A 14,391-nucleotide genomic window follows, 5' to 3' on the forward strand; every position below is an offset into this window, starting at 1 on the left:
AACAACAATGAGCTAAAGGTGTGGAATCAGCTGGTTTGCATTTCCATTTTTCCCTTGCTGAGTCATCCTCCGGCAGCGTGTTCATGTGTTTTTTGTGGGAGTGCTGTTGGAGGGAGGCCTGGGGGAACTTTTCGGTTGTACACTTTCAAAATCTCGTTTACTCTTGTTGGTTTCTAAACATTACCCACTCCAGTTTTAAGAACCCAATAAAGTAAAGGCCCTGTGAAACAACAGCAGCTGCAGATCATTCCTGGAAAAACATGTTTTTTTTTCTAAAGGAATAACATGCTAATAGGTCTGGTGATGGGTAATTTGATGAAAAGGAGCATAAGCAGAAACATCACTGTCTTGAACTCCAAGCTGATCTTAGTTATATTAGCTCTTTGGCAGTATGTGGAGCACGTCTTCAATATTTTATCTGTGTGGAATTCAGACCGTACAGGCTAATGAGTTGTAAAAAAAAAAAAATGCTGGCAATGCATTTTGCATTTTAGAAGAGTATAAACATTTGGGTGATGGTAGACAAAGCTGCTCTGTGGTTGTGATTATTGTTTGCTGTGCCAAGTTGAATAAGCTACATTTCATTAATCCTTGTGGAGAAAGTGTATTCTGCATCTGACCCAGATAAACATGCATGTAGGAGCACCAGACAGCACAGCAAAGTGTAATTCTGAGGCCACAGCTTTGATCAGTCGTTTGCAGCAGTGTTGCTAATGCATTATATGCATGTGATGCATTGGGTTGGTGTGGGCCATATCTGTAGTGTCTGCACAAACATGCAGACTGAGAGGCAGCAGTCAACAGGTGACAGTGCTGGTTCTTGTGTGTTTAGTGCTTTCACGCATGTGCTGCATTGAATGGCATGCCGATTTTGATCACATGAAAGGCAGGGGATGGATTTTAGCTGTCAAGCTGCACCAGAACTGAAGGATAACGACAGTCATTCAGTCACATCAGACCTCCTCACAGTGCGTGCAAGCACTAATAGGACTTTGCTAGTTGGTCAGAAATCGTTTTTTTCAAACACAGGTTTGATTCCCAGGAGGCCCTGCAAACCAGCATTCCTCACATTATGTTATAAATAGTCTAAAATGAAAGAAAAATGTACAAAATTGAAACTTTTTTACTTCAAAAGTTCACAAATGTTTTCAAAATATAGAGAACATTACAAACCTTGACAATTAGGTCCAATAGTGTATGAGATTAGCTGCTAACAGTGCTGTTAATAAAAACCTTTAAACCTTTAATTTAATAAACAAATGACTTCAACCTTTTAAATAACCCACATCATAAGACCAATGCTCACCAACACATAAAGTAATCATTTTGCAAATGCTGCTCACGGGTCTTGACTTGGACAAATGCTGCCCAAAAAACAGAAAAAACAAGTGGAAAAACAAGTGATCGTAGAAAATAGGGAGGCGTCATGGCATCATTGCATGACAGAGTAGAATACTGCGACAGGGAGAGTGTCCTCCTGAGACAACACATACACTTAATCTCCCCTCTGATGCTGTCTTCTGTCATTTCAGTGTGTGTGTTACACAGTACTTTGCCACATGGATAATTGCAGATGTAAAACCGGGAAAATTTCTCTTCGCTGCAAAACGTTATCAGTGAGTCAGACCTTGAGATGGGGCAGAAAGCGGTTGCAAGTAATGCATAATTGCTGGTGCAGTCAACGGCCATAGTCCAACCTTTGTGAACTCATCCCACAGTGATTTGCGGTTGAGGAAACAAATAACTTTGATCCTGTTACTAGCAGGATGGCTTGTGTTTTTTCCTCAAATCCTACAGAACAGAGCTCTGTTGAACACCGCAGGACTTAAACATGCATGGGCAGAGGAGCTGGATGTAGAACTTAAAGATGAAGTTGAAAGATGAATGTCTGGAGAGCATTAATGATTTTTCATTCAATGTCAGACATAGTTTTATACAGTTTAAAATGTTACACTGTCTCTTTGTTCCAGGGCAAAGTTACACAGCATTTTTTTCCCCCTGAAGTCTCACATGTTTGCCATCAGTGTACATCTGATCTCTACTTTAACACGTTCTTTCTGGTCACGCAGTAAACTTTACACAGACTGGAAAAGCATCTTTCCTTGCTTCTCTGTGGCTTTGGCGAAATGTTGGGAACCTGATAATGCTCAGGGCTTTTTTTTGAAGCACCTTGTTTTGCCAACAAGTATGAAAAAAATTGTCTTTATATGTGGAATGGTGATTGCAAGATTGCAAAAAAAGTTTCTTAGTAGTGTGGAACACAGAAAGTGCATCCATGTGTGGTTTGTGGTTGAGAGGAATGCAAACATCATCTTTGGAAAGACTGAGAGTTTGAAATGAAGACAGAGGTGTATCCCGCAGGATCTAGGACCCTGTGCTGAAATGTTTTCAGGGTAAAGACTAATGTATTCAAAGCTGTGGGAAGAGGCTTTGAGTTGGGTTTGCTACATTTCTGTACGTGCTGAGGGCGATGCTGTACACATGAACTGATGAATTGTATTATTAAAATTCCACTCCTCATGTCACAATGGAACATAACATAGGCTGTTTTAATACATTATTCCACACAGCACACAAGAACATATGGAAACACACACAATATTTAAACAGCACAAATACATTACATCATTTAAACCCCTGTTTAATTTAGAACTATTCATGGGGGGTGACAAGCTGGAGGAAAATAATTATTATCTAAAGTTTCTTATCATAATCTAGTTCTGTGATTATTTTGAATTCACTTTTAATTGGCGCAGTAAGCCTGTGGCCAACTTCTACAAACTTGACAAACTTCAATTTGTCAAGTGAGTGTTGCAATACAATGTTTTGATCTTCTCAAACCCCCGCTGTATGAGTCTGCTCGCTGTCTGCCTCCGTTGTGTCATTTTACCAAACGGTGTACGCATACGCGCGGGCACACACACACACACACACACACATGCACACGCATGCATGCACGTGCACACACACGCACACACACACACACATACACCAAGTGTACAATTGGGAGGGGGGCGGGTGTTACACACTTATGTTTTCCTTAACATAAGAGGGGAGGACAGATTGGTATTCCTCAGTATTGGTGGGGACAACGATTTAACTGACTTAAATTAACATCATCTGTGTCTGAGAATGTTTGTCTACAGGAGGATTCAAGGCCTTAAAATGCTTTATGAGTCATGTCAACAACATTCTGTGAATATTTTGTTTTAAAACTGCAAAATATGATGCTGTATTCATTTTTCACCATGAACTCTGGATTAGCAAACATTAATTGCCACACTATACTAATAATAAGCTACTTCTTCTGCTTTCGACCGTGCTCTCCACACAGCGGACCACCTGTTTCTATTTCAATGGCAAACCAGGCCCCACCCAACCCCGGCATGGATTTTATAATCCACATAAATGTTTTACCCTGGATGCCCTCACTACCTCAGACCTTCCCATTTATCAGGGCTTGGGAGTGGCAGCTAGGAGGGCTGATCATCCTCTGTGGCTGGGGAGCAACCCAGGGTTCAGTGTCCCAAAGACATGTGACATGTGGACAGGAGACAGACACCCTCTATGTCCTGAGCTACCCACGTGCTAGATGGTTTGCTACACAGAATTCGTCCGTGGAAATTTTGGGAAGGGCAGCAACTTTCCAAAAAATACTCAGCCAGGTGATTGGATGAACCTTCTATCTGTCACCGTCTATCACAGGCTAACTTCAACCAATCAGATCAATGAACCATATGACACAGTTGGACTCTTGCCAAAGTCAGAGAAAAGTGAAGACATCTTTTCCATTAAGACAAGCCTTCAATGTTGTTCTTTGCTTTTTTTATTGAAGAAAAACTCCAGTTCTGATGTAATTGATGCTCAGCAACATCTACATTAATCTCTTCAGGACCATTGTTGTTTTTCGAGTGAACAGTCGCTTCTCTTGCCATCACACACGTATCAGCTAGTCGTTCCTCGTAGGGCCCTGATCGTTGTGAACCACTGTGGTTTGGCCACATAACTTGAAGCCTGACAAGATGAGCCTTTAGCTCCTGTGAATTCATGAAGTCATCTTGCAAGGCAAGGATTAATTGCTCGTATAAACACCACTAGACACCCTGGAATAATAGCCTATTCAATGGTGTTTACAATTATTGCAATTGCTGTGGTGAATTAGTTGTGTAATCACAGATGCAGCTCCACCAATCATTTCTGAATATATGTGCCAAACAAAATCCTGAAAAGCTAAACTCAGTGCACTGTGCACTGACAGATGGTCAAGCATATTCCAGGCTTTGATGTAATGTATGGGTTGACTCACCTGATACAGACTGTGGGTTTAAGCCTATTTCAGACCGCATTCTCGTCCACTATTCCTTACTATCTATGTGTTACCATTTTCAAACCCCCCGTGCTACTGGAAACAACAACCTTCAAACAGGCGACTTACACACACCTAACTACAAGTTACCCTAATCCTCACCTGGTCGCCAGTGGTAAGACCATAGACGAGCAAGACGCTGTTACTTTTTCTTTTGTGAGGATTTAGTCATTCCCATCATTCAAATGTTCCCCCCCCACACAGGTCTGGAAGGGTGCCATCACTGCATCCTGGGCTTTGTGCCTCCCAAGGCCATTGTGATTAGTTTAAAGCCATGCCTGTACAAAAAGATGGACGTCATGACATCTCCTCTGACATTTCGATCGCTCTTTGGTGGCTGGCTGCAGTGCAGGTCATAAACCCGGCCCTTCATGCTAGGAGATGGGACATGGGACAAAGATGGCTTCTGTTAATTAATTATTTGTTGTTATAAAACAGGGGTGTAACATCATGATTGACAGCTAACCCTAACGTGTGATTGAGTGTTTAGCCTCAGTACTGCAGCTCCATCCTCCAGTCACTGCTGCGCACACTCTGGCAGATCCCCCCCATAGCAGAACAATAACGGTCCGGTTTCATTCTCCAGCTCTAACACAGCACTGTGGAGATCGGTCTGGCCACGCGAGCCAAATAGATCATAACAAACCGAGCCCTGTAAGACTTTACAGCTACTGAATGCAGGGCTGCCAACTTTTCAGAGTGAAGATTTAGATTCAGTGAAGTTGGGCCATGTTATGAGGAGGTAGTCATCCCTTAAAAAGCTAAGCAGCCAAATCCACAATTTTAAAGCATTTACAGATGACAGCCAAGTCAATAATCATGGTTAGTGATGAGTGAGTGTTGAGGTAATTTTGTCACTGAAATGCAAGTCAGGAGAAAAGGGTTGGAGGTGGGGGGTGGTAGTGAATGGGACCCTCGGGAGAACTACATGAAAGGAAAAAATGTATTGCTCTTAAATATTTCTTCACAAAGCAGTTGTTAGTTGAACTGTTTTGTTTAGATTATTCATGTTGTTCCTTTCACTTTTGTCAGCATAATTCGCAGTACTGGCACATATTATTCATAAGATTGCAAAATCAATTCATCTCAATAGATAAATTATAAATTAAGGTGTTGACACATACATATTAACTCTTGAGATAAATTTTAACTGGTGACATAAAAAGACTTTCTGTGCACTGTGTGCACAGACGACTTTCAGAAGACTTTCAGAAGTCTTTCGTACATAATGCTCATGAAGGAGCGGCTTTGAGGCCTCCTCTTATTTGGTTATCATATTTATTTGATTTGTTCGGGCAGCATGAGGGTGTGTTGGCAACCCTGTTTAATGTTAAGAATGTTACTCACATGAATGACATTTCATTATATACTAAAACTAAAAACCTGTTACCTGGGAATCAGGAGAAAGTTTAACAGACACACTGCGTCCCTGTAACTTTAATAACTCTCTCCTGCCTGTGAGAGCAGGATGAGACATACTGCAGCCAGAAGAACCAGTGCTTGAAATAACAGCATGCATGGGAATATATTACAATATGTGTGTATTACTCCCTTTGCTGGTCCAAATATCTCACTGCTGCCTCATGCTGTTGTACTGTGCTGCTCTGTCTCATCTATCCCACAGACCGTATTAACCAAGGTCAGTGTCCTCTTTTCATTTTGGCTGTTGGCAGCCGTGATCCTGGATGCAAGCTGTCTGGGACGCATGTGAACTCCGTCCACCTGAAATCTGATCAATATGGCAGTGCTGATATAGCTTCATTGCAGTCAATCCTGTAACTGCATGAAGTTCCCAAAACAAAGCAAACATACAGCTCTGTATAGAACACAGAGCCAAACAAACCATCTCTTTCAAAAGACTTGGAATTCACATCACTGCTGTCCAACACAAGATCACAAAATTCAACACTGAAAATACGGAACACCTCAACAAGATATGATTCATTTTGGCCGGGATCCTCTTGAAACAGGTCACCACCCTTCAGCTGAGAACTGGCATCTAGCTTTGTCTGCAGCGGAGAAACAATATAATGTAAACATATCATTGTCCAGGTCAGCGAATCACTCACCGCTGTACATTTGCAAGTTGGATGTATAAGATTTTTTAGTTTAGTTTAAGGGGAGTTAGAGGAATGAACTTCTCATGGTGGACGCAATACTGAATCACGTATAAAGACGTCTCTGTTCCTTCCAGCATTAAATCCTGTTATATGTCTACCAAAATATGGCGAAATCTATTTTTTTGTCTCAATTTTCACATGCAATTTTGTCAATCATCTGCCTCCCACTTTCTCCTCAGTAATGACTCTGTCTTGTATGATTTAGTTACTTCAAAATCTAATAAATGAGGTGTGTGTGTGTGTGTGTGTGTGTGTGTGTGTGTGTGTGTGTGTGTGTGTGTGTGTGTGTGTGTGTATGTGTTGTATATGCATATTTAATCACCCTGTAGTTGTAGTTTTATTTCATGAAGTCTTTTCTTTCCAAAACAGAAAACTCACCACCCTCACATATCAAGATCATATACAAACTCAAGGTAAGAACTATGAATCTAATAATGTTAAATGATGATTTTTTTTATTGGTCTGAATGATTAAGAGTACAATCTAGACCTGCTCTATGAATAATATTGACTTAATCCATATCTTTGTCAATTGAACTTAAGCAGAGACCTGCAAGACATAGAGATGGAGTCACACTAATGTGAGTATCCTTCTGACATCTTTGGTTTTCTGGACAGTTTAACAGCTGAAGCTGGAACAGAATAAATGTCTTATACAGCTATGCCTGTCTTGATTCAGAACATGAATGGATGTTTTCTCTCTCCTCAGACAGTAAAGAAGACATCACTGCAGCAGCAGACGGAGCTGTACATTTTATCCATAATGAACATGTTTGCATATCAGTGTTGTGTGTAATGTATCATAGTCACCTATTTAATCAGAAGCTTGGCTTTGACTGAAAGCAAAGGTGGACTTTATTTGGAAAAATGTGCTATGTATATTATGTTTATGCGTTATCTACTGCAGGTATCTTTTCAAGTTCACAAAAAGTTTTTATTTTTACAATAGTTATATGTGGAATAATGTGTCCCCATTTGCTACCACTTAACCAACTGTTTGTAACATTATTTGTGAAACACAAGTTATTTATTTGTTTGACTGTATTCAATCTCTATATTGATAATAAAAGTTCCATCAATACCAAATCTAAAATACAATGTTCTCCAGCTGTCCTGCTAACATTGCATTTACACTGTATATGAATCCAATGCAGTTTCATCTAAAGGGCAGCTTATTGCCACATTAAGTGCTTTAGGCCACTTTATAGCCTGCATTCAGTTTGAGAAAACACTATGAGGAGTCAAAAATCCCCACCAAACAGTCATTCCTACCTCTTTGGAAATTATTAGCTTACTGTGTAGATAAATGCACAGTTTTCACGCAACCAACTTGTAAATATTCCAAATATTTAGAGATTTGATTTATTCAGCTTTATTGCACATCGGTGTGAACAGTCTCAATATGTTCTTCTAGGGAATATTCTGGTTACGCACACACTGAGGCGTTAATACTGGCAGAGAGAGAAATGATTCAAATGGATTCACAAGACATGTTTACACTGATTTGGTGGTAATAACCAGCTACTACAGTTTACTCATGCATGCGCAACATTCCTCACTACTGCGTGATAGTGGCAAATATGTGATAATAGTGGGAGAGGAGAGAGAGGTTAGTGTGCTCCTTAATGTTGTCCTGATATTCACCCATGTTTACTCAGTCATTGTCTTGCCTAATAATTTATAATAGTAAACAACATAATGCCTGTCATGTCTGACTGATTCATGTGTGTGTGTGTCTGAAGAGGACCAAAGGGGACCACATCAGTAAATCTTGGCAAAGGATTACCATATGTGTTTGTGTGCATGTGTGTTGGCCTCTTATTTGTTTTTGTGTCAGAATATGAAGCGGAGGAGTAAAAAAAAACAAAAACAAAAAGAACAGGTCTACCCCACAACCTCTGCTGAGCCAAATGCAGCCAGCAATATAACATGATCAATAACACTTAATTTCACAGGCTACTGCTTATGAGTGTGCAAACCGCTGTTACGCTAGCATGTAATCCACTCTTTGTGCCAAGATACTGCTCCATTACAAAACAAGGAAAGTATTCCTATAATTCAATGTTGTGCCTTTCAGCAGAGGATTGAAGGCAGCTGTGGAAGATGAAAAGGCAAGTTGTCTTCAACAATAAATATGTGGGAACTGCCTATGACAAGTCAGAATTGTCAAGAGAGCAGCCGCCATGTTTACTCTCTCCCCAAATCTCTGCCTCTTTTACCTTTAAATCATGCATGTTCCATAGATTTCAAGCTTTCGAGTTCTAAATCCTGACATTTATTTACAGACTTTGTCTCTCAAGCACCAATTCATATGTGAAACGCAGTAAAACACACATTGGATCGGATTTTTTTTTAAAGAAAGACAGACACAGCAGACAAAAACATGGACTTCTTCCAGATTAAAGGAAAATACACATTTTGGTGTTCATTTAGTTCATATATCTGTTCCAAAAGTGTGTGCAAATCAGTGCACGTTCAACAAAATGATGCATATTTAAACATCAGATTTCAGAAAACATGTAAGACAACACATAGCTGTTTAAATGCAAACTATTAACTGGTGATATATGATAGTTAGTTTTTTCCCCTATTCACCTGTAGTGTCTTACCTTAAACACTGATGCTGAAAGTAGGTGTGGTAGTTATATCAGTCTTAAATTCAATATATGATTATCTTTGCAGAGCTCAGAGGCTCATTTGAGGAGGAATACATGTTTTTCATGTCATGTGAAAAGTTAATGAAATCACTGCAGCTCAACTGTTTTATCACCTTGTGCCACATGGTGGAGGCAAAGATCCAAACTCTGACAAATTTCTACAGGTTACACTTGTCAGACATGACACTTGATATCATCGGCTCCAACTTTTGTATATTTAAGAGTGTTATTTACTCCTATTTTACTACTGGGGCTGGTAATGAACTCAGTTTGTTGAAAGCATGTCAGTCGTCTGGCCTTTTCTCATCACACTGATCCATATGTTTGTCACCTGGATGTGTGATTATACAACAGTGGAATTTCCCGTTGACTAATACTGGAACTGTTTAATCATTTGCAATAATAATAGCGATGGCGGTTCAACAAAACATTTGCTCAAAGCACGTCGGCTATGACCCATAGATGTTAAATCAAGTGGCAGGAGGTTGGAGGCGTTGTAGATGGAGCCAAACTCTGGAGTAGAGACAAACCAGAGAGATCAGGAAGCGCTACACATCAATAAAGGCCACATGTCGCAAACAGTAGGCAGCTTCAGCAGGAATGTCTTTGGCTCTGATCTCATTGGCATCCAAACGCAGCACTCTCAGCCTGGAGAAGTTTGTCATGTCAATTGTGCTGCAGAAACTGCTCAAGGAGAACTCTGAAAGACAGAAGAGGAAGGACATATGAAGAGAGGTGACTGCTGCTGTATGTTCCTCCTCCTGGGACTCATGCGGCTGTGCTAGAGTTGCTTCTTACATTTCTATACTGCAGCTACTTTAAAAGTCAGTGACAGTATCACATCTTTTAAAAATGGTGTCCCCTAATTTCATTACACCTAGTCTGGAGCTTTGAATTATTTCAAATTTAGTTTTTATTGGCTTTTTATTGCTTGTATAAAGTTTGTTTTGTGTGCGAGCTTTCACGGGAGAAAATGTTGACTTCGGGGGAGGGGCATCATTTCAAAAGACTGATTCAAACACAGTCTGAAAACGTTGCTTTGGAGGTCATGCAGTGGTGGAAAACTCTGCTGCATGCTCAGTCAACACTGCGAAAGGGAAGTGCAATGTTGTGTCTTTGATCGATGTGGCCAAAAGTGCAATAAATCCAAGTTTAAGAAACAGAGCTGCCAGAGAAACAGTGAGGACATATAAATGCCAAATAAGAGCTGGAAGATGTTGAATATCCAAATCTGCGTGCAGGGTGCCATGAACTTTACTTGAGCTGAAAAAGTGCAGTGCATTAAGTGGCTGAGCTCCTCTCACTCTTCCTCTCTCACCCAACCGGTCGAGGCAGATGGCCGCCCACCCAGAGTCTGGTTCTGCTGGAGGTTTCTGCCTGTTAAAAGGAAGTTTTTCCTCGTCACTGTCGCCAAGTGCTTGCTCATGGGGGAATTGTTGGTTTCTTTGTAGATAAAAGAGCTCGGTCTGTACCAGCTCTATATGGAAAGTGTCCTGAGACAACTTCTGTTGTGATTTGGCGCTATACAAATAAAACTGAATTGAATTGAATTAAAGTGCTTCCGTAGAGGAAAATTAAATCAGCTCCTTCACGCCAATATTAAATATCATTGTAATATCAACACACAATCCACTTTTCCAACAGTCAAATTTAAGTTTATCCTTCCACCAAATACTGATTTGTTTACCAAATCCATTTGTTTACGCTGGGAGGGTCAACAGTTTAAATTTTCCACCCACATTTGTGCCATTAAAGCTTTGTGGGATTTTGATGTCATTAACTGCTCAGTTCACAACCGGGTGAGCAGCAGAGCGTGCATCCCGCTGCATCGACCAACCCAATTAGAAATCGAAGTTATGTGGCATCTCAGTTTTACGATTTAACTGAAGGGGAAAAGCTCAGCATTGTAAATCGTGGTTGCAGGGTTCATGTACAGAATGGCAGCTTAAGTATACAACTAAGTAGCAATTTCCAAACATTTTACACAGTAGGGTTAGGGTTAGGAAAGGGAAATAAAAACGGTTCTTAGTGAGTTTTATATTTCCAATGGGACTTTATAAGTCACTCGTTCACTTCTATATTACGTGTTAAAAGGCCAAAAATCTGAAATATGCATACCTTTGATCTTATTGGCTTGTAAATAAAGGTTCTCCAGGTCCCTACTGACAACAGGGATTCTCTCCAGCTTATTGAACGAAAGGTCAAGCTCAACCAGCGTGCTGATATTGAAGACGTTGGAGGGAAGTCCTTTATCTGTCAGCTTGTTATGAGCCAACCGGACAAACTGCAGTTTGGGATGCATGGATAGAAAGCCCGTCGGCACACTCTCTATGTTATTAAACTCCAAGTAGAGCTGCTGCAGCCTCTCAGGGAGGCTGTGAGGGATTTTGCTCAGCCTGTTTTTCCTCATATCCAGCAGGGTCAGAGACTTCAGTCCCTTGAACACACCTCCAACGTCCTCTATGTCATTTGCTTGGAGCTGAAGGTTGATGAGGTTGGACATCCCCTCAAAAGAGGTGGAGGGGACTTTTGAGATCTTATTGTGACCGAGTCGCAGGTGTGTAATGGACTTTGGCAAGTTGGGAGGCATGCGTGTCAGCTCATTGTGATCCAGGAAGAGTTGGTCCAGGTTCTTCAGCTTGCTGAATACATTCTTGCCGATCATGTCTGAGCTGAGTTTGTTGTGAAACAGCACAAGCCAGACCAAGTTAGTAGCGTTGTCAAACACCCCATCCTGAATGCCCGTGATCTGGTTCCGTTGCAGGTAGGCATACTTAATATGCGAGGGGACATAGGGAACTTGCTGAAGGTTGCGGCTGTGACAGTACATAGCTGTGGGGTAGGCTGAAGGGCAGTCGCACTCTAGGGGGCAGTCCACAGCTTCAGCCTGCCAGCCAGCATGCTGCCGCCGCCCTCGTAAATGGGACAGCCACTGGAACTGGCTATACTGCTGGCTGGTGCTCAAATCCACTAGTCCCATTATGAGGAGAAACACCACTGTCTGCATGATTACTGATGGAGAAGCCAGGAAGAAAAACACGTCACTGAGAGTTGATATGAAGTCACTGAGAAGATGTTTGGCAACTCACGCTGAATTATGCTGGTTCAGTGATTTAAGACAGATCTTATTCTCTCTGCTCCACTTCCTAAATGTAGAGTAGGTGCAGTATACCTACCTGTCGGTTGATCAGAGCCGATGCCTCCTGTCTTGCTCACGTCGCCTGTCTTTCTCAGTCTGAGAGGACTGCGTTGTTTGTAGAGTAAATACTGCCACCACCCCCCTAGACAAAGCTGCCACCCCCACCCCGAGTCTCATTAGAGCACATACACTTTTCTACTTGCATGTAGAACCTGTACTGTAACATATCACCTCCAGCCATGTCAATATCAATCCCATCTGTGAACTGGTACAGACATCTGTTTTTTAACGACGTTGTTTTCCCGGACTATAACATACCTTATCATTAGCACCGCCACGCAAAGTCTGGCTTGTGGTTTATTGTTGTGGAGTGGAGGTGATGGAGAGAGTGGTGGGAGTTATGGCATAGAAAATTTCAAACCAGACTAGACACTCTAATTGGGGATGTGCTTTGTCTCAGATAAAACAATGCAGCTTCATCAAAGTTTAAAATCTGACTCTTGAAGTTGCAGCATGCTTCCGCCCGTCACACTCCTCATGCTTCAACATGTACAAAGTATGACGAACCCTGTTATTTGTCCATTGTTTATGCATGTTTTCTCTGTTCCTGCCTGCATCAGGTACTACTTTTGTCAATTACAGTGTTCAAACAGTGGAGAAAGTCAGCATATGCATTTGTGTTGGCGCCTGCAGACAGAAAACCACCATTACCATCCTACAGATTGTTGTCCTCAGAATGGGCCAAGACATTCATGTCCACCATTAGAGGAAGAAAATAGGAAACAGAGTTTGGAGATTTTTTTTTTTTTTTTCTCAATTTGCTTCTACGGTGCATCTGAGGACAAAGACAGCATGTACCATGAAGAAAGTCTGAATTAAAACAGGGTGCATAAGCAGAAAATATTATCTAGTAATTAAAACATCATGTTTAATCCAAAAAAATCTGTGTGGGCCTCATTTATTCAAGGATCTAACAACAGCCTGAAAGCCTGGTCCCAATTATATGATGGCAAAGATAAATGTTCAGTCTGGATCCAATCTGCTGTTGTGAACTGCACCATAAGGTAAAGTCAAAACAATTTTTGGTATGGACTGACTGAAGTGACTGACTGCAGGTTGAACTGTACTGAAAAAACATGCTAACTTAAGACACATTGATGGATTTTCTGCTTGGGAATTCTTTAAAATGAGAACATGAGAGCTGATTTCAAAGCCTGTGCATGTATTCAATCTAAAGGACTATTCTGGTACGTAACATCATTTAGGCTGCTTACTAAGGCTAAGTTAGCTAAGGCTAACGTCTGAAGGAACACTACACTGTATTCAGCAGAAGTACGTACTGACTATTCTTACTGAGCCACAAATACAAATGTGTTAGCCTGTTAGCTCAATTCATCATTACAGATTCTGCAAACACATTCCATCTCTCCAGAGCAAACACACCTGTGATGGACGAAAGAGATCTGTGCAGCGGCGCTGGTGGCAAAATGAAGGGCTTTTTATTCAAAGTGAAACCTCCAAAAGAACTGCAGTGGTTTTAATCCCCTTTCAAGTCACCCATTCATCCTCTTTCACCTCACACGGCACACAAATTCAAAGCCCGTTAACGGTGATCGGCCCACAGATCAAACAACATGTAAAGCCAGACAGAATATCGAGAGATTTAATCCAGAGTGAAAGACAGACAGGATAACAGCATACATCTCGTCATTACTGCATCGATCTAAAAGTTTGCTGCTATCAACTTTTCTTTCCATGACTTTCACACAACAGACTTCATGCACTACTTTTACAGCTTTGGAGACAGAGAATGCTACAGAAGGATCAAGAGTCCATTTAGCAGCACAGCTTCCTCAGTCAAATGCAATAATCACCTGTCTCATAGGAATAGCAAGTATGCCTGTTGCTACACATGGTAAGTAAGTTTTAAATACCGCTTAACCACAATGTGGTAAGAAAATTTACAATTTCTGGAAAGGAGAAACACTTCTGACAACCCAACTGCATACACAACAAAGCTGTGGTTTCTGATAATGATCATCCAATATACAACAAAACACAACGCTGGCAAACTAGTTTAACAACATCATCAAAGCAAGAAAAAAGTCTG

General features: G+C 41.1%; 1 protein-coding gene across 1 annotated transcript; it reads right to left on the bottom strand.

Annotated features, from left to right (window-relative positions):
• Positions 1 to 9,690: 9,690 nt before the first annotated feature.
• Positions 9,691 to 12,149, bottom strand: fmodb (fibromodulin b). Its single transcript, XM_070969211.1, has 2 exons — positions 11,261 to 12,149; positions 9,691 to 9,842 (listed from the first exon to the last, which is right to left on the bottom strand). Exons 1-2 carry the CDS (start codon positions 12,147 to 12,149, stop codon positions 9,691 to 9,693), a joined length of 1,041 nt encoding a protein of 346 aa, XP_070825312.1.
• Between the last annotated feature and the right edge of the window lie 2,242 nt (positions 12,150 to 14,391).

This window comes from Chaetodon trifascialis, chromosome 8, assembly GCF_039877785.1.
Source record: "Chaetodon trifascialis isolate fChaTrf1 chromosome 8, fChaTrf1.hap1, whole genome shotgun sequence".
NCBI lineage: Eukaryota > Metazoa > Chordata > Actinopteri > Chaetodontiformes > Chaetodontidae > Chaetodon > Chaetodon trifascialis.

Bases quoted from the DNA above. Each gene is read 5' to 3' on its own strand.
- fmodb (XM_070969211.1), bottom strand. From the start codon at position 12,149: ATGCAGACAGTGGTGTTTCTCCTCATAATGGGACTAGTGGATTTGAGC. The intron at 9,843-11,260 runs GTATGCATATTT...TCTGTCTTTCAG, and splicing joins ACAAGCCAATAAGATCAAAG to AGTTCTCCTTGAGCAGTTTC.